Source organism: Ananas comosus, linkage group 20, assembly GCF_001540865.1.
Source record: "Ananas comosus cultivar F153 linkage group 20, ASM154086v1, whole genome shotgun sequence".
Taxonomy (NCBI): Eukaryota; Viridiplantae; Streptophyta; class Magnoliopsida; order Poales; family Bromeliaceae; genus Ananas; species Ananas comosus.
This window is the reverse complement of record NC_033640.1, coordinates 2,280,802-2,305,260: the sequence shown is the minus strand read 5'-3', so window position 1 is coordinate 2,305,260 and position 24,459 is coordinate 2,280,802. Positions and strand designations below refer to the sequence as shown.

General features: G+C 36.7%; 2 protein-coding genes across 3 annotated transcripts; one reads left to right on the top strand and one right to left on the bottom strand.

Moving 5' to 3' along the window:
• LOC109725317 (E3 ubiquitin-protein ligase HERC2-like) lies at positions 258 to 13,137 on the bottom strand. 2 transcript variants are annotated; one of them, XM_020254459.1, is made up of 8 exons: positions 12,737 to 13,137; positions 9,948 to 10,034; positions 9,749 to 9,856; positions 6,164 to 8,278; positions 5,640 to 5,786; positions 4,641 to 5,152; positions 651 to 837; positions 258 to 274 (listed from the first exon to the last, which is right to left on the bottom strand). In XM_020254459.1, exons 1-7 carry the CDS (start codon positions 12,785 to 12,787, stop codon positions 699 to 701), a joined length of 3,159 nt encoding a protein of 1,052 aa, XP_020110048.1. In that variant the 5' UTR covers positions 12,788 to 13,137; the 3' UTR covers positions 258 to 274; positions 651 to 698. The 2 variants fall into 2 exon arrangements, with proteins under 2 accessions (XP_020110048.1, XP_020110047.1); XM_020254458.1 differs by lacking the exon at positions 258 to 274 and having other exon boundaries at positions 357 to 837.
• Positions 23,081 to 23,941, top strand: LOC109726041 (nascent polypeptide-associated complex subunit alpha, muscle-specific form-like). Its single transcript, XM_020255472.1, has one exon. The coding sequence runs from the start codon at positions 23,081 to 23,083 to the stop codon at positions 23,939 to 23,941; it is 861 nt and encodes a 286-aa protein (XP_020111061.1).

Here is a 24,459-nt window from a genome sequence, read left to right as displayed (position 1 = left end):
CAAGCCCTTTGAAGGTCCGAAAAAATCCAAAAACACTCTGGCGCCTCCTCGACGGTATAAAATGGTGAGAGTTCCCACCACCGTTTATAGCATCAAGGAGAACTCCAAAGCGCTTTTATATAATTTTGGCCTTTCATAGCATAAAAGCAAGTGTGTTTGGCAAATGCAATCCCAGACTAGGGCAAAATAAAGAGGCCTTTCAAGTTTTACTGTAGCCAAGAATTCAAAAACTTTACAGGTTCAAAAGTCCAAAATAATTTCTATTTCTCCCCTCCTGCATCAAGTAGACATAAAAAATTTAATTTGCAGAGGACAAATCTATTCAAACTCATTACTACTACAAACTGTATATGCAATTCTCATGAAAATTGAAGGAAATTTTACTGCGATTGCTAATAATAAAAGGTGTACGGAGAAAAACACCTCTCTGTCTGTCTGTCTGTCTCTCTCTCTCTCTCTCTCTCTCTCTCTCTCTGCCCAAATCACTAATCTCATTTATCTAAAATTTTTTGGCAATGTTATGTACACTACAATACAACAGGCAAAAAAGACAGAGAAGGTGCAATCAAGAAAGAAATAGCATATCTTGATGGCATATATCTATTTATAGATATCTAATTAATATGAATGGGAAAAAGCATGCAACATACGGTTTCGACGGCCGTTTCGATGCTTCTAAGATGAGTTTTTTCTTGGGATCAACGGGCCGACTGAAATGAGTGAATGGAGGCTGCCGATGAGGCTCTTTCAGACCAGCGAACGTTATATCTCTCGTAAACCCTAATTCGGTTCTCGGACCACCAGGCTTCTGCTTGATGCTCCCCAAATCTTCGGCGACTGCCGGAAAAAGCAAAAGTGAGACAAAATTGTATAGACCAAATTATTAGAGACACGGTAAGAAATAATTACGTCACGTAGTTATTTACATGGGAAGCTACCTATTTATTCGTATGTCCTTACGAAATCTGAATTTCTATACATGCCCCTTACAAACATAACTTACATCAAAACCCCTATTTAGAAAACATACAAAGCCAACTCTCTCTCTGCCCCTCTCAGGGGCTGTTTGGTTGCACGCATTTGCAACTGCACTGCAGTTATAAATACATGCAACTTTAATTTCTGTGTTTGGTTTAATGCAGTTGAGTCCAACTGCTGCAGTTGCAACTGCACAAAAAGGTCCAAATGATGTAGTTGGAACTACATCCAAATTGGCTGCAGTTCCAACTGCAACAGTTGGTGAGAAATAGGATCACCCACAAATTAACAATAATAAACAAATAAATAAATAAAATATATATGGTAAATAAAAATACTTGTAAATAAACTCATACTAATAAAATTTTTTAGGCGATACAAGTTCTGTGCAAAAAATTAAATTTTTTTAAATTTATTTTATTCAAAATATAAAAAATGATTTTTTTTCCTAAATTTTTATAGAATATGATTGTGTATGTCAACTTAATAAGTTTTAATTAATTATAATTATTAAATTTGATAAAAAAATGAGAGAATCGCTTAAATTTTTAAAGTTTGATTTACATATTAAAATTAAATAAATTAAACATTTTAAATGTGTCAATTGATAAGTTGAAGAATTATTGAAAAATATAAAAATATTATATGTATCCACTTATTTATTTATAGATAGTAAATTTAAATGATTAATAAAATTATACAATTATTTTATGTATAGTGAAGGTAATCTCACCACTCTATCTAAAGAGGTGACAAGATTCACAAATACAACTATCAGCTTCAAATTATCAAACAGAAGAAATGCAACTGCAACAGTTGCATCTATACAAAACCAAACAAATTATATGTAATTACAACTGCTGCATTTTCAACTGCATATATTTTTAACTACACTGCATTTATAACTACATCCAACCAAACGGCCCCTCAAAGAAGTACAGAAAAAGAGGAAAAATAAAGTAAAAAAAGGGATAGAATGACTCTTTTAAGGGTATTTTATAAGCAATTACAGTTCAGAGAGTTATATATGACTATTCAGACTAACAACAATATTAAATATAAACATATAAAAATACTATTCTCTAGTAACTTAAGCTTTTGGAAAATAACAGTTGTTTCATATTCTTTAACAAGCAATATATAGGTAAATGTACACCAAATTATTAGAGACATGTTAAGAAACAATTAAGTCCCATGTAAAGTTATCTATTTATACAAGGAAACATTTTCTACTACAAAGCCAATACTCTCTCCCCCTCCCGAAGAAAAAGAGAGTTAAAAGATAGAAAAAGAAAAAGAAGGGAGGAATAGAATGACTACTTGAGATGAGGGTTCTTTATAAGCAATTACAGTTTAGAGGGTTACATATGACTATTCAGGCTAGCAACATTGTATACATAAAATGTAAATAGATATCTATAAACCTATATGAAGCCACAATATTTTTTTGCCACGTGGCATGTTATCCTTATTTTCATAGCCCAACTTTAAATCAAACCACCTTCTCACCTTCCCACTCCTCTAATTATATGTAAGGTGTAATATTTAATTACATGCAACTTTAAATCGAACTTTAAATCAAATCACATTTTCCTCTTCTCAACGCTCAACCCTTCACATCCCCACTCCTCTAATTACATGTAAGGTGCAACATTTAATTATATGCACCATATTAATATTCTATCAATGAGTGGGCTTTATAACTTTAATCCACTCCCCTCCATTAATCTCCCACCCCCTCTCTTTTGTAACTCTTTTTTATGCATCATAAAAAAATATATCATCGTCTAATCTCCTACTCCACACTCATCTCCCTCTTTCTCTCATTATGTTAACGAAGATGATGAGAAAGAAGAAGAAGAAGAAAAGGAGACTCCGAAGAACATTGTCTCCTTCGAGAAACATCGTCCCGCGAAGCCGAGCCGCGGCCCATATAAGTGCCCGCTGAGCGGGTTGACTATGCTTAATATGGTATAGCTTTCTATATATCAATAAACTGTAAATATAAGTTTTATTAAAATTTTTAAATTTTATTTCTATTGTCTGATGCAGCGGGTTTCTACACTAGTATTATATAAAGTTGAGCTGGAATGCTATCGGTAGCAATGGGCTCCGTTGTCACTTATTTGTTTTCGATGATGGAGCCTCCAAATCGACGATCGGTGACGTTGAACATGATCTATACCATTTAAAGTATCTAGAAATCAAATTTCATGCTTTTCCGATATTGTTCTCCTGTTCATCAAGTGGACGTAAAAATGAACGGCTGAAAATAAATATTCTCTAAAAAGTGACGATAGAAATTTTGTAATCAAAATCGAGAGTATAAATCTTGTTCTAAATAATTTAAAGAATTTTCTAACCAAAATTTAATTAATTTGGATAGCTTTACACCGTTAAACGAAAAAACGTCTCATATCTACTATTAAAATTACAAATTTTGAAACCCTTTGATCATTAGGTCAATGATGTCAAAAGATTTGAAAATTGTTCTCTAGAGACTTCAAGTCATATAAATAATGTTCAACAGTGCCAATTGTCAATTTTGAGACTCTATCATCGAAAACAAATGGGTGACAACGGAGCCTGTTTGCTACCGACAACATTCCAGCTCAACACATATTATATATAAAGAATTGGGCTAGAATACTATTGATAGCAAAAGACCTTTCTTGCTATCAAGTTTTTAGCCTTTGGATCAATTCCTTTCATCATTTTTAACCATTGGATTAAATATTATAACCCAGTGGGAACCACTCAACCCAAGGGACTAATATCATGCTTACCCTACAATTTCTCATCCAAGGGTTAAAAACTTGATAGCAAAAAAAACCTTTTGCTATCAATAGTATTCCAGCCTAGCTATATATGTATGTATAGAGTACGTCTCCTATACTTTCGAAAGTACGGAGACCTCCGTGCTTGTAAGTTGTTTTTGATGATAGGACATTCGATTCGACGATCGGCTCCGTTAAGTATAATCTACCCTATTGGAACTATCTAGAAACCAAATTTTATAATTTTTTGACATCATTTACCAAGCGATCAAAAGGTCTCAAAAATGACTATTTTAACGGCCAATGTGGTATGTTTTTAAGTTCAACGGTGTATAAGTATCCAAATTACATAAAAATTTAATAGAAAATTCTACTTAACATCAATAGCAAGATCAATGCATCCGATTTGAAATTTGAGTCCTTTATCACTGTTTTTTATGAGATTTTCATTTTCGGCCGTTCATTTTGAGACTACTCATTCACTAGACAAACGAAGTAAAAAAATTATAAAATTTGGTTTCTAAATAGTTCCAATAGCATAGATCAAGTTTAACGGAACCAATCGCTGAATCGAATGTCCCATCATCGAAAACAACTTACAAGCACGGAGGCTTCCGTACTTTCGAAAGCATAGGAGCCTAGCTCTATATATATATATATATATATATATATATATATATATATATATAGTCCAGCTACTGTACTCTTATGAGTATAATCGCCTTCGTACTCATAAGTCGTTTTCGATGATAGCTTGGTTTTCATCACCAACTAGCTTCACAAAGCAAAGCTTGGTTTTCATCACAATCTTTTTAAGGGAAAGAAATAATTAAAGTAAACAATACATACAAAAAATCACATAAAAACAGCATTATTTTAAATTACCTGAATCGCACCCTCTTCAAATCTCGGGTTCCATCACGAAGAGCCACGAGAGTTATATACACACCAGGCTCATACTGTTCAATCCACTCTGCCTCGACTTGATTATTAGTAGTTACCAATGTAGTCCGAGACCTCAATCCATTTTCACCATTTTGCAGCGGCTCCTCCCTGCTGACATTCTCCTCTAGTATATTTCTCGATGTTGGCATCTCTTCATAACCATTAGTATGCATCCTTCTGTTATTATGTTCATATTCGTGAGAGTTTGCAATCCTAGGGTTTTGAAATCGCGCGCTTGTTTCATTGATCTCATGACTATCGCCATTTGTATGTGTCAGGTGCATAGAGTTGGGAGAATGTATGTTTAACCCATTTTCATCTCTTATTTGGTGGGAACCATTTGTATTTGAGTAGTGTGTAGTATGTGGCTCGACGCCATTTGGAATATGGACTTGTTTTATTTCCTCGCCTTCATAAACACCCTGAGGCAATCTTTCGGCCATATCTTTAAGCTGTATCAAGAACATAAAAAGGCCGAGACAAAGATCAGCATAATAACAAGATGTTTAAAAGAATGTTGAAAACAATGACAAATTTCATAAAAACAACAATAAAAGAAAAAGGTAAATAATAAGTTTAGCAATTTGACCCAGAATTCCACAATCTCAACTGTAACAATTTAGTCCCCCAAGTTTAATTTGATCCAGTCTGGTCTCCAAAAGTTTCATTTTAAACAACTGAGTCCATGAAATTTGATACCAATCGCAGTATCATCCCTAGCGTTTCCAAATGGATAAAGAAAAGTTTCTAATAAATGCTGAATTGGCATCCATTTCTGAATAATAGATCAACAGGACTTAATTGCCATACAAAATAGGTTTCAGGGACTAAATTGCTACAATTACACTATGAGAACCAAACTCAAACGAACGTTAAACTTCAGCGACTGAATTTGTAATTCATCCCAAAAGAAAAATTCATGGCAAACCAGAAGTTCACCTGTGCTGTTAGTGACTTTATAACTTCTTTCGCAGCTTTGGACTTCGCAGATTCCTCCGCAGCCACCACTGTGGCTTCTTGGGCCTTCTTCGCTAGCTTCTGCAACTCAAATTCTTGAAGCTCGCACCGCTGTCTCAGAGTATCAACCTAGTCAAAGTCATTACATTCGATGATCAGATTAATTTTTTAATTTAAGAACCTGAAAAATGAAAAGATTTACAAAAGCACAGGGACAAACACGCCCACAAGCGCACACATGCAAATCTGCATTTCCTTATATGCCCTTCAAAGGCCAAATCTCTCCTTTCACACCCTCTTTCAAAACTGTTTGAATTTCCAAGCCAAACTCCCCCATATGAATTGGATAGCTACCCAACTAAAGATAAGAAATATATTTGTCAGAAATGCACAATTTTCGAGGTGTGAGCATGAAAATTCAGATTTACAAGAGGCATATGTAATATAGATAATTTTGCAGGGGTTATATACATAAGCATTCACAAATCACAAACTAAATTGCATACCTGAGCGCGCAACTTCTGAACTTCTTGGTTCAGAAGCTCATTCGTTTTTTTAAGACTATCGGCAGCACTTTTGGAGAAGGAAAGGCCATGAGTAGTGGGAATAGGAGTTGCAGAACGAGGAGGACTAGGTTTTCGCGAGAAAGGCGAAACAGCTCTTGAAGGATTTACAGAGTGAACCACAGACGTTCGAACTGCTTTTGGAACAGCTTTATTCAAGTCTATCCCACCAGAAAAGGTGATATCTTTTAGTTGCAGCAATGAATTAATCTGAGGGTTCCGAATAAATGGTAAGGAATCCGTCTTCTTCCCTTGCTTAGCTGCTTTGATATCCAAATTCTTCATCATATCCAAATTACTAGGCAAAATGGCTTTCGCCAATTTCATATCTACTTTTTCAAGCCTATCTTTGCTTTCACCAGAGAAGCGGGATACAGCATTCTTATTGCCATTAATTCCAGAAGAGTCCAATACTTTACTCAATTTTATGAAACAGGAATCACAAACCCGATATGGCTTTCCGGGATTAGGAGACAATGCCGCTCTCAATGCCTTTCTTGAACTACAAGCATGACAATGGACGAGTCCACAATTATAGCAATTATGCCTTTTTCGGGTAAACCCAAAAGCTTGCCTACATGAGGCACACTGAGATTGTTCTGAACCCGAAACCCATTTATGCTGGCATATAGCAGCAGTGAAATTCGCACCACAAGCTATATGTCTAACTGCTCTATCCTTCAAAGCTTCAACAAGTGTCGGTGTTTTCCGATCTTCGAGATCGCCGTGTCCTAACCTGCCATTTGCTCCTTTCCCCCAAGTAAAAACCTCACTTTTGTTAGTCAAAACTGCAACATGGTATGAACCACAAGCAACGTCCCCAACCGATTCACCGGAAAGCTTATCTTCCACCAAACAAGGAAGCTTCCCATCCGACTGGGGATTTCCGAGCTGACCGTAAACACTGCTACCCATTGTAAAAACATGTCCGGAGGTGGTCAAGCCGACAGTGAGACTGTGCCCACAAGCTACCTTGTGGAAATTGTACTCAATCAAGGCAGGTACGCAGGTGGGTTCAAGTCGTTGTTCCTTATCCCCATGACCAAGGCGGTACTTGTCCCCATCTCCCCAGGTGAATAGCTTCCCTGACGAGACACTTGTAGTAGAGTGAGAAACTATGACCTCCACCACGGCGGCTGTATGCCATACACCACAGGCAACAGCAATCGTCTTTAGACCAATCAAAGACTCTACCTCTCTAGGGTAAGAGACACTCTCTCTATCTCCATGCCCTAAGACACCAAAAGTTCCATCACCAAAAGTGAACAGCTGCCCAGCTGAAGTGATCAACGCTGTGTGCCAGGTTCCACAAGAAACATAAGCAACTCGAAGCCCCTCCAGCGGTCCCGAAACCCTCTTAGGAATCCAGTGGGAGGTATCCGTACCATGACCCAAAAGCCCAACATTGTGGGTCCCATCTCCCCATGTATACAGTTCACCTGCAATGGTTATAGCACATGTATGGAACTCCCCACATGCAACAAATTCAACATTAGAAATTGATAAAGACTCAACCAAACGGGGGTGAATAACGTCCGATCCGACCCCATGACCAAGACGACCACCTGACTCTTCTCCCCAAGAAAAGACCTCCCCATGTTTCGTAACCAGGGAAGCATGCCTGACCCCACAAGCCACGTGGCAGACATCGAGAACTATGTTGGATTCCAAGGGTTTAGGAAGAAGGAGATCAGTTCTACCAACTGAAGGCCAAACAGTTTTATCAGGACCTTTTCTTGTAGAAATGTCGCATATGACCTCACCCCATACATAAACATCTCCTAAAGAATCACAGTCATCCTGTGCGGAACCATGACTAGATGTGCTGGGAGCACTAGAAACGCTAACTCGGAAAACATCTGAAGAGCTCCCCTTTGTGTGCATATTTGTTACATCTGATCTTTCTAAATAAACCAAATTTTCTGAAGAAGATACTACAGGTAGAGTTGTTATGTTTTGGTTGTTGTCAGTTGAACTTTTCGGGAGAACAGTGCTGATGGAGTTGTTGCTTTGACTATCAGAAATCAAATCTCTGGTCTCCTGCAAATCTTTGGTATCCTGCAAAAGAATTGAATGAAGCAAAGTAAGAAAACAAAATAAGCAAATGGATGTATATAAAAATTTAGATTTACCAAACAGAACTATGGCGAGAGAGAGAGAGAGAGAGAGAGAGAGAGAGAAGAAAAGAGCAACGGTACATAGAAACAGATTTAATCGAAATACTCAAATAGCATAAGCAGAATGATATCACAAGATATTAAGAGTGTCTGGTTGGAGGATTGCCATCCCAGAAGAGGGATAAATATCTTTCATGAGTATACAATGTTTAACATGTTATTTCTCTTAGCTTTGTTTGGAGATAATAGGGATTGCTAGAATAATGGGCAACCTGTGGGCATAATGTTATTCCACCTTACCCATGAAATGGCTATACACAAGGGAACGACTGCATGAGGAGATATCTGGACATTTCATTAGCTGCTCTATTTTCACTTTATATAATTCACTACCCAAAAGTGTTTCTGGACATAATTAGATGCGGTATTCACTGTAATTTCCACAGCGTCTAACATTAACATGTCATTTCTCTTCGTAATGTGATAGCAAATTGTAAAAGAGAAAGTCTAATTAGACCAAAGTAGATAAGTAAAATAGATCACTCAACGCTATAGCTGTAATTGACTGATTGCGGAGAAGGTAAATTGGCAATTAAATATGGAAACTATCTTCAAATTGTTTGGCCGAGCTTTTGGAACAGCTTATCTACTCCTGAAGTAACAAAGGCTAATTGGGAATAAAAGCCAGGGTTAGCAAAATTGAGCAACTCAAATCTCCAAAAGCAGAAGCTTTAATTTGAAACCTCTGCTTCTATTGCAGCAGGAAGCTGTAGTAGAGACTTCACCAGAAAAGCTATTAGGCTTCTTCGAGCAACTAAACTTGAACTGCATTTCCACATAAGCTTCAACTGAGCAAAGCATGCCCTAGAACCTTTGTTAGTTAATTCATGAATTATTCGCGAATTATTGAAAATCCGAATTAAACGGTCCGTTTACGAATTTTTTTCCAAAGAAAAGTGAATTATTCGTGAATTTTTGGGCCAGCCGAATAATTCGCGAATAATTCGCAAATTATTCCCGAATTATTGAAAATCTAAATAAAAAACTTATAATTTTTATGTTTAAATATAGATTATCTTATATTTTATATCTTATATTTTATATTTTATACCGAATCCGTTTTTTAAGCCGAATATTTCGACGAATTTAAAAATTAGAAAACGAATTTTATGCGTATTATACCCATACCAAATTTTTGCCGAATCTGAATTAACTAACTATGCTAAGAACTAGAAGCTCATTAATGGATACCAGCGCAGTTTGAAAATTGAGACACAAAGACGAAGCATTGGAAATTGATTAAAGTCAAATGCTGTGAGTACCAAGGTAGTAAATCAATTGTATAACTACCTATAGTTAACATCAACAGGTAAATATACAGACACAAAAAAAAATTGGTCACATTACTTGCCTCAAAATGAAGCTCACCATCAATCTTCGATCGACCACATCGATCTGTAGAAAAAATTGTATTAATGCTGTCAATCCGTACCTCCGCCTCAACTTTATCTTTGGATATCTACACGTAACAAGTAAAGGCCAAAACTGTAAGAGCACAGAGGTTGAAAATTATTGCAGTGGAGGCCAACAAAGAAGCACAGAATACTAACCAGATCAATAGACCTTTCTCCGCTGTTATGTATCGGCAAAAAGGACAAATATTCCTTCTCTAGGTGCAAAAACCGTTGAGAAACAGGCTGAACAATATAAATACTTAATTCATTAGCTAATGAAAACTCAACCTCAATTTAATAATATAATAATAGAGAAGGGGAAAAAAGGACAAGTTTCAGGCATATTTTTCCAAATAAAAAGTTAAATATATATGCGATAGGTTACAAGTTATCAGATGTAAGTATGTAACTCTGCCTAAAATCCAACATACTGAGTTGGTTTCCGAAAAATATTCCACAAAGTTAGAAATAAAATTCAAATATTAATTTTATTATATTGATGTAATGATTTTCATGTTAGTAAATTAAAGATGACAATAAGATGAAATAAAATTTTATTTAGAATCTGACTATTCAAACCAAACCAAATCTTTTCTGATCCTATGCCAGCTACATACTGCTTTTATAAATTATTATCAATATTATCAATTTCAAAAGAATTGAAATAGTTATAAAGTTTGGAAGTCTGCCGCCCCCATTCATCCTTCAAAAAAAAAAAAAAAAAAAATTGTGCGCGCCGAGATAGGTGCATGGTAATCTAAGAAGAAATTGGATAAAAAATCTACACATTTGCTCTAGGAACAGATTGGCCTCAAATGGGGACAAAATTAGGACGAACAATTGAAATAGTGTGAGCATATAGAACGAAAAGATGTGAATGTGCTAACTGAGAAGTCAGAGAGAATTCAAACATATGATGTGAAAAATACTAAAAGGAGGTTGGAAAGAAGCAGTCAAGAAGGACAAAAAAAAAAGGATATCAATCTAAGAGTCACTAAATAAGCTCAGCGCTTTTTCTAAATAGTACAATGAACATTTCTCACATTTGCAAATATGCCAGAGAAGGCACATTCAAGTAATTGGATGAAACATGAATACGAAGCAAAATTTTGCTATTTCTGAAAAGCATACAGGTGTTAGTGACTCCTTCCTTATAACTGCAATAGAATTATCTTTGATCTGTGACTAAAAAAAGTGTTATATCATTCTTGGTAATTACTGTGCTACTTTTAGGAGTTTTGGTAAATTGGGACAAAACAAATGAAAATTTCATGAGAGAAAAAAAGTTTCCTAATGATCTCAAAATGGCCAAGAGAGAAAAAATTAGTTGAGAGAAACAAATTTCCTCAAGCAGTTTGTAAGAAGAATTATCCTCGCCACACTTCCCTATTGTATATCTTTAGTCCTTATCTCTTACTACATTCAAGCATAAGACAAAATAAAACCAAGCAGGTTTGAGTGCTAATAGAATTCCACAATAGGATTTCTATATCAAGAGAGAAACTGTTAAGGTTGATGTATGAGTAGTCGATATTTGCGATGGAGATGTTTCAAAATGTAGAAGTTCATGTATATATAAAAGTGCATAGCAGTAAACAGAGTTCAGGACATACAATGAGAAAGCAAGAAAATCATACACAGATACAAGGATGCATAACACAGTACTAGACAGCACATGAAGGCAATGGTTGCATTATGAACAGATTACTCCACTTCTCAGTGTCAATAGACTCGACACTCACGAGTAAATCATTAAAAGTCATCATGCACAGCTGCTTATGGTAAGCCATCTCTGTAGTTAAGTGTCTCAAATGGTTCTCTTTCAAAATCAGATGTAATATAGATATTAACCACAATAAGTGGTAGAATCACCCCAAATTCTAAAAATGATGGGCAATTAATAATTCTGGTTTTTAATATTTGTCTCGCAAGCTCTACAAGTACCCGGGCAGTACGACAGGGCATCCTTACTTTTGCATATAACAGACATATTCTCACAACAGGCCCAAAAAACAATCTCAATATAAGCCTTTTGCTTTGAAGGAGCTATTAATCTTCAACCTCAAAATCTCCCAACAGCTGTTAATCTTATCAGGTCAAACTCTAATCAACAGTCAACTGTCGATGCCATTTAATAACCAATACATGTTGAAAAATATGGAAACCGCTATCCACAACAATTCTAAACCTATGAAAGAAAACCCTAAGTTCTATTAGTTCCTCCTAAGCATCTTCTCTTTGGCATGAAAATTTTACTCCGTAGTTACAGTCAGTTAATACCCTGTTCGGCCCAGTAATAGGGTGTGGCATTGTTTGATCATTGATGAAGCACTGCCTGAATAATACAATTAGGAGTAGCACTACATTAATATACCCCCTCAGCTCCCTCATGCAACAGAATCAGAAGCACCAAACTGGAGCTGTTGCTTTCGTTTCAAGTAGTGTATAGTTAGACGAAACATTGTCTGAAGTGTTTTTAGAAGAAGCACTATATTAATACACCCAAAAGCTTCTTTCTGCAGCAAAATCAGATGAGCCAAATTGGAGCTTCTGCTTGAGTCTCAAAATCTCATTTCCACTTGCCAAACACTCTACTAAAATTGCTGCTGCTGCTGAAGCAGAAGCAGAAGCAGAAGCAGAAGCAGGCCAAAACAGGCCCTAGATCAGCACATAACCTTAATACAAGTAGAAGCACATAAATATTCACATTAGCAAGTAAATGACACCTCAAGCATCAAGAGACCTCCTTAACTGCAACTACTACAAGAAAATCTCTACTCATCGAACAGAACAAAAATCCAATATATATATCTCCCCTAATTAACAATTCACAACCGTAACATCAGCAAACTCAAACACAAACCCAAAGAGATCACATAAGTAACCAAAAAATCAACCAAAAATGGGGGAAATCATAAAGATACGGGATCAAAACTCTCCCTCACCTGGTCGACCTCCCCGTTCGTTCTCCTCCCATGGCCATCGGGATCTGCCATTCCATGAGCAACCCTCTCATCTCGCGCCCTCCTCTCGTCATAGATTCGCGATCCCCCTCCCGATTCTCATCAAACCCCCCACCACCACAAGAACCAACGCCCCACCAAAACCTAGAGATCACCTCCCCGTTCTCCCTCTCCTCCTCTTCCTCCTCTTCCTCCTAAGATCCACTCCACAACTGCGCCCGCCTCTCACCAGCCCCCCCACCCCTGCAAGACGCGTTATCTACCCCAAAACCCTAGAAATCACCTCCCCCTCCTCTTCTTCCTCCTCCCTCCAAAGATCCACTCAAACAATGAGCTTGCGCTACCCTTGCACAACGAGGCGGCGCTCCGCCAGAGTAGGGTCGGCGGCGGCGGTACGCCGGCGGCGGCGGCGGCGGCGGAGGAGAGTAGCGGCGGCTGAGGCGGAGCACCGGATTCGAGTTCGCGGCTACAATAGTAGTAGAGAGAGAGAGAGAGAGAGAGAGAGAGAGAGCCTCGAGAAAATAAAGAGCGTATGGGTAAAGAAAAAGTAGGGGAGGGGAGGGTATAGAAAAGAGGAGAGAGGTAAAATTGTATGGAAACCCCTCAATTACATAAAATTATGAAACAGGATCCGCAACTTAATTTTTATAGAAATAATTGCCTATCTACCCCTCTAAACTTCAGAAATATCTCATGTGCCCTACTTTTTTTTTTCTTTCCAATATATCTCTCATACGTTCCTCCATTATTCTAAAATAATTCCACAGTTACCACCTGTTAAGTTAATTTGGATTAAACATAAATTAAATATCTACCAGAATTAAAAAAATTAAAATGACTCTTTTGCCCTTAACTTAAGGGCAAATAAGAAATATTGGTGATGGTCAAAGAGTATATTTGAAAATACCAAAAATTAAAATATTTTTTGTACTTCTAACTTAGGTAGAACGGTATATTTGAAAGGGCAAAATAGTAATTTCAGAATTTAAGTCAAGTATATATTTAAAATAGATTGAAACGTAAAAAAAATATTTTCAATATTAGCTTTCTAAGAGGAGTAAATTAAAAAGTTAAAAAAATTTCAGAAATATATAAGAAATTATTACTTTTTTATATATATGCATTCCCTTCTTAATTTTTGATTTTTACAATTAAAACTACCCTAATAACTTTAATTTTTTAAAAATATATTGATGAATTATATAAAATTTACATGTTTTTCCACTAAAATGGCTTAATTTGAAATATCGAAAGTAAAGGGATTCAAACAAAAAAAACTAAAGTTGAGGGAGCTATTTCAAAATATCAAATAATTGAGGGGCTACTTCTCCCTAAAATAAGGGGATACGGTCGCCCCTGTTGACGAGTAGGTGGACACCGCGGAGCACGATAAAGTTAGCCGCTACTCACGGCGCTTGTTGAAAAATTTTGTTGCGTAGACCGAGACCACCGTGGACCGTGGTTCACCATAGGAGATGCACACAATTAAAAAATGTTATAATTTTTTTTTTTTGGAGAAAGAATGTGTGCTTAGGGACGTCAATAGGTACGGATACATTAAATTTTATTCGAATCTGAGCTCGAATGGAGAGGATTTGCTCGATGTTAAATGGATATCGTGTTGGATATAGATATCAAAAAACAAAAACCTGATGGATATGGATTCGGATATAAATTTTGACTGTATCTGACCCGTATCCGAATTTATTTTACATTATATGTAATATGTATATAAAAATTTGATTTATATTTGAATTTATATTTTAAAAATTTAAATTTAATGTAATATATTTTGAAATAGCGAAAAGAGAAATAATTATTTCGGGTTCGGGTTTAGATTTCAAATTTTTGGTCGGGTTTGGGTTTGGATATGGATTTTTAAAATCCGTTGGATTTGGGTTCGGATTTCAAATTTGGAGTTGGATTCCAGTTCGGGTTTTTGAAAAATTAGCCCTGAACGGAACCCGATCTGTTGATATCTCTATATACTCTATCCGCTTCGTGTTTTTTCTTAAAATAAATTTAATTAAAAATATGCTTCAAACCTGAGCCCTTGAATACCAACTGTGAAGCCCTTTTCAACTTGTGCAAGAAACAGCCAGTAAAAACGCAATAACTATAATTATATACATCTTACTTGGATCGATGTAGTGAAAAAAATATTATAAATATAAATAATTCATTGAGTTAAATGCAATTAAAAATTTATTCTTATAAATTTTATTGCGTTGTATATGACGCAGTGAGATTACTCTCAATATAGAAAAAAAATATATATTTCAGTTTTGAAAGTGATTAGGAAAGTATATTTTTGTTTGGTCTAAAGTTACTCTCTTTAATTATTACAGTTGGAACTATACCCACTTCGCGCATAATTTGCACCCGTATAGTTGAGCCTTTTTGTATAACTCTAACTAGAGCAACTAAATTCAAACGCATTAAACCAATTATTGTATCTCAAAATATATATAACTTTAATTATAGTGTAGTTTTTTTTTTTTCTTTTTTGAGAGATAGGCAACACGCTACCTATTTTGTTTATTTCATTTAGAAATAAACTTAGCTGGAAATGTGAATCAACTAGGATTCGAACTTAGGTCTCGGGTACCAACCACCAAGCCCTTTGCTACTTGCTTTAGGGACGATCGGTAGTGTAGTTATAATTATATACAATTAAAATAGTCCATAATTCAGATAACATAATCTTTTTTTTTGAATATTTAAATAATTTCACTATTAATACAAGGTAAAAAAATATAAAACTTACCTCAGCTATCACATATTTTGATCTATCTATCTGACTTTTAAAAATTTTGATTTTACTATTTAATCTTTTAATTTATTTAATGTAAGTTAATTAATAATCTTTTTAATTTTAAAATTTACTGTTTATTTTTACGAGTTTAGCAAATATATTTTATATAATTTACATAACTTTAAATTCATTAAAATAGATAATTAACTTAATTTTTATACCCGAATAGCTAATAAATTACTTAAATCAAACAAATTGAATAGTTGGATACTAAAAATTAAAATTCTAAAAGATCATATAGTCGAATCAAAATAAAATTTGAGGTTTAAAAAAAGTATTTTGACAATTTCAAAATAAATTTAAAAATTATAAATAGCAATAAGGGAATAATAAGCAAAAAACCCCCCACCCATTAACAATTACATACATTCACATATTTTCTACGCGATCCACGTGGTGAACCGGGCGCACGGAACGATCTCCCGTGTCTTTTTGTGGAGAACCGAGAGTGTACGATGCGTTGCCACGTGGGCGGTGCACGGTAACGAATTGCACCATAGGTGCACTGGGAAAATTTTCTTTTTTTTTTTCTTTTTATCCTGTTTTATTCGCTCGACGAAATGATACGTGAAAGGACGAATTTGCCCTTTGATTGGGTGGTGACGTGGCGCGTGGGCCCCACGAGGGAGCGGTAGGTGGGACCCACTCGGTGGGATTTATACGTTACTAGTATACGCGTATACGGCGTTGTAGTACGGTCGTAACGTGGCAGTATCTGGTTGGTTGCTTTCTATGTAGAAAAGTTTTTTGAGTCGTGTAGAAAAATTCAAGGTGAAAATGTATGGAGACCCCTCAACTTTGGTCGTTTCGCCATTTTTATAATTTATTTATTTATTTATTTATTAATTCAAGGTAAAAATGTAAGGAAACCCTTCAACTTTTGAAAATTTGAAAAAGTGTCCTCAACTTTTAGTAGCTTATTTATCTATTTTTATGCCCATGAAAATTTCTCTCAAATATATATATATTTGGTGCAAATGTATGAAGGACCCCTCACCTATAATACATTCAGAAATAGCACCCTCAAATTTCATATTTTTTAATTCACTCTTTCATTGAGTAATTTTTTTGAAAATAAACTGAATAATTTATAATTTGTTATTAACTAAATTAGATATTCTATGGAATTTATGAACAAGTTTATTAAATATAATATTTTTAATTATTTTTTAGCATATTAAATGAAAACAATTAACAACTAGTCACGCTCCGAATTACTCGTTTCACCGGGCACGTCGACAAATCCGCCGCAAACAAAAAAAATTTTTCTGTATACGAAGCGATAGCTGTACATGTACCTGTAATTATACTAGTAGTATATAACTGCTAAAAAAAAAACATATATAAATAACATCGGTTCAAATACATACATAATATCCTGATACAAAAACACTCGCTCCGGCGAGGTACTAACATAAGTATGTATAAGAACCAAAAACTACAACTACCTGTAGCTGGTATATATCTCTAGATCAGCAGCAACTGGGAAGGGATCTAGCTCACGACTCTCTTTCCACGATCAATCTCCACAGCAGTAGCAGCCGAAGAAGAAGGCTCTGCAAAAAGGATCCACAACTGGGTGTGAGAACTACTGCAAAAAGAAGTAGTCCTCAGTGGGTACCGCTACCAACCTCAGCGGCTTACGCACTAAGTCTACAGAAATAAGTAGGGATAGTAAAGAAAGCTGGAACAAATCTACAGCTAAATGCCGCTACACTATCATGATCCAACACTAACAATCTGTAGAAAATATAAATCCTGACCCAATCTCACTAAGGACTGTGAACACACCCGTCCCATCTGTCGAAGCTACACTAACTGCCATCACGCTAGGTCGTCAGTGGAGAGCAAGTCCAAACAGGACAAACCGACATCAACGCAAAAGCATTAGGCCAGACTCCGGAGTGGCACTCGTGGGCGCTATCCAACCGAGTATGCAAGCGTATCTCTGTCGAGCTCAATCAGGCTCTCACAGGCTGTAATCAAAGTAGAAAGGTCTCACTGGTCTAACAACCATAATCCACGTGCCCTCGGCACCATCTGATGCAAAAACTGCAAACTGGGTCCACCGTCAACCACAACGGCACCCGACAGTCCGGAACAGTCTGTACACTACTGTAAAAATACACTCGGCATCTCAGCACGAGTATAAATGCATTCTACACTATTCTTGGTATCCACCGCCCATAAACTGCTGCGATACAAATAAATTACGGCTCCTAGAGCTAAATCTGATAATTTCAGAAAATGACGGTGTAGAATCGATAGTTTTGTCCTAAGTCAAATCCAAGTCCAACATGTATATTTAAACTAACATTTTAAGCTTCAAATTCAGATTCTAATAGGCATGCAAATCAATGAGTTTGAGCTAATTAACATGATATATAAAGACCAAATACATGCTGACAACAACGAGACTTAGGAGGAAATCAGCAGAATCCAGTAAGCTTAACATTAACCCACTTCAAAAGTTACTCCAACAATGGCGAGAAGTCGAAAGAAGTAGAACCACGGGCTCGCCCAGCCTCCCAACGATGCGACTATGACGCTCGCGTGCCAAAACGGCTCCTCGACGCGAAGTCAACGTCGATCCGGGCTCTAACCGCGACCTCCACCTTGCTACAGCTCAATCCTAGAGAGAAAGGGAGAGAATAACAGCAAAGTCCTTTCTCTGCCTCTCTACACGTATATAAAGAGAGGAGGTGAGGGTGAAAACAACAAGACAACCAAAAGATCAAACAACCCCTCACCTACCCTGGTGTACCGGTACCAGGCCGATGCCGTACCGGTACCCCGCAACAGAATTTGCAACCTGAGAGCAGTCTGCGTTGTAAACACACAGGATACCGGTACCAGGCCGATGCCGTACCGGTACCCCGCAACAGAATTTGCAACCCGAGAGCAATCTGCGTTGTAAACACACAGGGTACCGGTACGCCCCTATGTGTTACTGGTTCACCTTGTTGAAAATCTGTCATTTGCATATTCCAACACTGAAATCCTGCCCTCGCGTCGCAACGAGTCTGTTTTGCGTCTAATTCGCGCCAACATGACTTGGACTTGTCCCGACACTTTTCAGATGTGTCGACAAGCCTCAGATGCTGCAATCTCACAGTTGTAGAACACCAGGGATACTACAGATAATGTATTTATTAAATTTATAAAATAATTTAACTTAAATAAGTCTGAAAAACTTAAATAAAAGGATTTTTTCTTTTTTCTAAAGTAGCGTCTCTTTTTACTTTTTGAATTTTTTAAATTAAGAGATTTTAGTGAAAAAGATTAAAAATCTAAACAAATTATCAATTATTCTACAGGATTTACTATAGTTAATTAACTTTTTAATGAAAGCTAATAGATAATAATATAACTAAGTTTGATAAAGCATTTAATTTACCGACCGTCCCTAGAGCAAGTGGCAAAGGCTTGGTGGTTAGTATTTGTAAGGATTGAGATTTTTACAGTGCTACTAAACTCTCTGTTGACGATGTTTATGTGTGTAATTTAATTACATAAGCACTCGTCAAGTTTCAGGAGAAAATGAGCTAAAACGGAGAAGTTACGCGATTATTAGTTTTCACTTAAGTGAATAGTAACTTCGGTTTTTCGGTGAAGCCACGGAGTAGAGTTGACTATCGGCGCGTATCGGACTCCGTTCATAGCGGTTCAATAGCTCGTTTCGATCGGATCAGCTATTCTGGAACCAATGGCACTGACGGATTTCAGATCCGATGCACGGTTTTCGAGAAAAAGGAGTTTTATTAAAAAGAGGATTTTCGTTCTTTGCTATTCTTGCTTTATGACACCCCTCGTGATCTGTGTATGTGACCTAGAGTAAGGTGAGGGATGTTACATGTACCTACTAGTAGTAGGAGATTCAAATTTGAATTTGAATTAAAGGATTTANCGACGCCGTGCAAATACAGGGGAGACTCTGTCCGTGTGAAAAGTGGATTCCCTGTATTTGTGGCGGATCTCGCATACTCTGGGGTCAGGTTTTCAAAAAAAAAAATTCAGACGTTTTTCCGCTTTGTTTTAAACTGAAAATGGACCCCGGGGCGTGACAGTATTTGAGATTCCAAGTTCGAATTCTAGTTGATTCGCATTTCCAGCTAAGTTTATTTCTAAATGAAGAAATAAACGAAGCGGATAGCATGCTACCTATCTTTCAAAAAAAAAGATAAAACTTTTAATTTAACTGCCTACAATAATTTAAATAATGAATAAAACTCTAGAAATGTGCCAATTTAAACAAAAAATTAAAGTTGAGGGGTCAATTTTAGATTCATTTTTAAAAATTTTGATTTTATCATCTAAAATTTCAATTTATTTGATTTGTGTCAGTAAATAATAATTTAAATTTAAAATTCAAGCTAATTACTTACTTTAATAAATTTATTGTTGCAAAATAAACCTTTTTTATTAATGGAATTAAAAAGTATTATAATTATAAAAATAGTCTTCCAAAAAAATTGTTTAATAAAATTAGACTTATGCGCTGAATAAATCACCATTTTTCTAAATGCGATAAATCATTCACCGTTTTTTAAAGTATTGAAATTATTTTTAGGATCTAATATTATATATCTTTCAAAGCTCATATATAGAAAATATATAAGTTTGATAAAAGCAGTAAATGATTTACTAGTTTTGGAAAGTGGTAAAAATTCACTGCTTAGGTTTAGTCCTACAAATAAAATTGTTGGATGCTTGTTCTTAGAATTAAAAAATTTTATAAAAAAATACCGAATTATTTTTATAAAATTATATAAAAATGTCGAATTATTTTTAGCGACGAATAAATTCATTGCTTTGGTCTACTTGCCCAAAAATCTATGCGAAAATTATATGAATCATACCAACTAAACTTATAAAGAAAAAATATTGATTCAAAATTTGAAGTCAAAATATTGTTAACTAATTCAAATCAAACAAATTAGAAGTAAATGTACTGACGTACATTTATTGAGTCCAGCTAAGGTGTTTTTAGAAGTACGGAGGCCTCAGTGCTTTCAAATTATTTCTCATGATGTGACTTTCGAATTGACAATCTATTTAATTAGACTTGATTTGGAATATTTAAATTATCTAAAAAATAAATTTTATAATTTTTTGACATTATTTATCTAGTAATTGAAAGGCTCAAAACGACGGATCAAACTAAAAATCTCACAAAAAGTGATGATACAGTATTAAAATTTTCGATCAAAGATATTGATATTATTTTGGATAGTACAAAAATTTTTTTGTCAAACTTTCATCTGATATGGATATTTTTATACCATCAAACTTGCAGACGGGTAGGCGGCTCACATCAGCCATTAAAATTGGTGATTTTGAATTCTTTTAATTACAAATAAATAATATTAAAAAAATCAAAAAATTTAACCTCAAATATTATGTTTTTTTTAAGAATTTGTTTTCCTTGGAAATAGAAGATATCAAATTAATATATATACTAGTGTAGATACCGGTGCGTTGCAGCGGGCAATTCTATAAAAGTAAATCAATATATATAACAATTAATCAAAATGATATCATAATTAGCTTTCATTCATTAGAATACGCGAAAAAATCGAAAAGTACTTACAATGTATAAAATGATAGTGGAAAGCCCTACTCTATGTTTCGTTAAATGGGTTTAAATATACATTTATCATAGCAATGGGAGAATAATATGATCTACAAAGACAAAGAGACTTAAAATTAACTTTCTAATTCCTATACATTAACTCTCTTTCACTGATAAATCCTATAACTTTAATGCCCCTTCTTTGAATGTTTATAGGGCTTTCATCAATTGCTTTATATCGTCAGAAATTTTTTTCTCAATATATTATAGCTCTTAACGCACTGAAATCTAACAAAATAAAAAAAAAACAAAATTAGAATAGATAAGAAATTTAAGTTTGAAATAATTTAAATTTTAAATAAAAAATATAAATTAATTAAGAATAGAATAATCACAAATGCACTTGTCATTATGATGTTATGAGATGAAATATATTTAATTTACTCAATAGTAGATAGAGCAAAAATCTGCAATGAAAAATAACGAAACAGGAACAACAGAGCAGTAAGCAAAAATCAGTAGATTTTCATCATTATTTTTGTACTAAATACACCCTTTTTTCTTCTTGCAAATCAATAATTTGTAAACAATTAATAGAAGTAAGAGTTACCTATTATTGCTCATTTCTTTATACACATTAATTAATTGCAAATTATTATTCCTGCGAACCTTCACCCTTACTTTCGGTGAATAAGACCCCCATTTAATACAAATAGACTATTGAACTCCACATGTAACATGAAAGCATAGTATTAAGTATAATTAATATAAGCAAAAACTTTATGAGAAATATTTATGCCATCTTTTTTTTTATTGGTAAAAACATATAGAACTTATCTAAAGTCTAAACTATGAACTATTTTAAGTTGGCGATGTAATCTTTGCAAATTTTGATTTTACTATCTAACCTCTCAATTTATTTGACTTGAATTAGTCGATGGTATTTGACTTTAAAATTTAAATGTCTCGTTTGTCTTTACAAATTTAATTAGTTTGTATGTTTCATACGATTCTCACAGCTATGAATTTCATTAAAGTAAGTAATTAGCTTATATTTTGGAGTCAAAATATCTCCAACTGACTTAAAGCAAACAGATTGAAATGTTAAATAATAAAATTATAATTTTGAAAGGTTAGGTAGCCTATTCAAAATGGTTCATAGTTCAGTTATGTATAGTTATATCTTTCTTTTCAAAGAGGTAGGCCTAATACAGTAGTAGAAAGTATGAATTTCTACAGGTAGAAATTTGTATTGCTATGGTGGTGCAGCTAAACTCTCTGTTGAAGATGTTTCTGTGTGTAATTTAATAAGCACTCGTCAAGTTTCAAGAGAAAATGAGCTAGAATGGAGAAGTTACGCGACCAGGACCGATGACTTAAAGTGAATAGTAACTCTCGCTTTTCGGATGAGCCAGTGAGTAGAGAAGGGCTCTGGTGCGTATTGGACTCCGAACATAGGACTCCAATAGCTCGTTTCGAACGGCTTGATTATTCTGAACCTAATGGCACTGATGGAATTGGGTTCTGATGCTTGGTTGTCGAGAAAAAGGGGTTTGATTGATTTCACATATTTTAATATTGGTGGTTATGTGGTGGAAACAAAGAGGGGTGGCTCCGTCGCGAATCCAAGACCATATTGGACAAAACAAGATGCTAGATTCAATGCTCGAGTCATGCTGAACGCGTTGGCGTGATCCGATCGGAAATCCGACAGACGGATCGCTAGATATCGCACGTTTTCCGAGGTAAGGTCAAAGCGGCATTTTTGTATTTCGCGCGAAACCCTCTATATTTTATGTATCGAATTGCACGAATTCAAACATAGAGGTGCGTTAGCGCAAATCACTCGGGCTGTGAAGGGCTCGGTTGCAAATAATGAGTTTTAGGGGACTAGTTTGCATTTTATGCAAGATATATATAGTGTAGCTAGGTTTTCACCATGGAAGCCCTAGATCTAACCAACCCTATTCCCCCAGCTAACCCCAGCCGACACCTCTGCACCTCTGCCCAACCCGTGCACGCACCCCAGCCGCCGGCAGATGCCCCGGCTGCCGGAAAACTCGGACCCGGCCACCCCTCCATCTTTCTCTTTCAACCGATCCACCACCCTCTCGGCCTGAGTACGCAGGGAAGCACGCGAAGCCCTGGGAATCCTTCACCCTGTGGCAGAGAGCTACCTCCGGCGTCGATCCCCGCCGGCCCCCGTCGTACACTGCGCCGCCCCCACCCTCCTCGCTCTGCGCGGCCAGCGAGACCCGGCCGAGACCGAGAGCAGCCCTGGTTGTGGCCCGCACACTGTCGCCACCCAGATGCGGTCGCGCCAACGTCCAGGGACTCCAGCGACCCTCCGCACACCGTTGCCGCCGCACCTGTAGCCGCTGGCCTCTGCTCTGTTCTCTGGGGCCATCCCGAGCGCGCGCGGGCCAAGCTTGGACCCGCACTGCCTCCGTGCGCTGCCGCTGCCCTACGCCGTGTGCGCCGCCTTCCCCTTGACCTCCCGCAACAGGACGCAGTCGTCCTGAGCTCCTCCGGCCGCCGCCGGGTCACCGCAGACACGTGGAACCCGAGAGCAAGTGCAGGCTTGATCTACTCCGCCGCGACACCGGCCACCTCCCGTCGCCGACCAGCAGTTGCCCCGGACCCCACAGACCGGCCGCACCCTCCCACGGCCGTAGCGCCCGCCGTCCGGCTGCCGGCGGCCAACCCTGGCTCTACTGCTCAGGTTAGGCTGCATTTTAATTCCTGTGCATTGTTTTGGGGTTCTGGTCGCTTTTCCGGCGATCCAAAGGCACTTCGATAAAAGGGAAAGTGAGCACGATGATCCTGGGTTTGTGCTGAACATCGTGCTCACCTCCGTTTGGGTATATGGTACCTTGATTAGCGAGTTAGACGCAATCTTAGCGTTGTGCGTGTTGTTTTGCTAAATTTCGCGTCGCTCGTGCGCGTGCCACAGTGGCCGAAAGTGCTCCGAAAGGTGAGCATGGCCTCCGGCACGCCGAGACCTGTCAGCAGGAGTCTCGTCTTGGCTGATTGACTTCTGGTTTGTGTTGACGGACCATAAAAGCGCCGAAATCGCATGAAATAATGCGATTTTCGGTAATCGGGAGGGCTTTTATGCATCTTGGTTCTTCGTGGCTGTTGTTGGCAGCATGTGTGGCTAGTGGGTAACCTATGGACTGATCGTCCAAGGCCCCAAGCCTTTGCGAAAATCAGAAAGTGATTTCCGGCTCGTTTCTTGGCGAAATCCGCCGACGGAACGTGGATTCGGTTCGAAATTAATCCGACGGTGCTTCGTGATGGAATGTTTAGTCGCTGAGC

Excerpts from the sequence above, each read along its gene's own strand:
- LOC109725317 (XM_020254459.1), bottom strand. The coding sequence starts at position 12,787 with ATGGCAGATCCCGATGGCCATGGGAGGAGAACGAACGGGGAGGTCGAC. Across the intron at positions 10,035-12,736 it reads CGAACGGGGAGGTCGACCAG|CCTGTTTCTCAACGGTTTTT; the intron begins GTGAGGGAGAGT and ends TATATTGTTCAG. Across the intron at positions 5,787-6,163 it reads TTCAGAAGTTGCGCGCTCAG|GTTGATACTCTGAGACAGCG; the intron begins GTATGCAATTTA and ends GACTTTGACTAG.
- LOC109726041 (XM_020255472.1), top strand. The coding sequence starts at position 23,081 with ATGGAAGCCCTAGATCTAACCAACCCTATTCCCCCAGCTAACCCCAGC.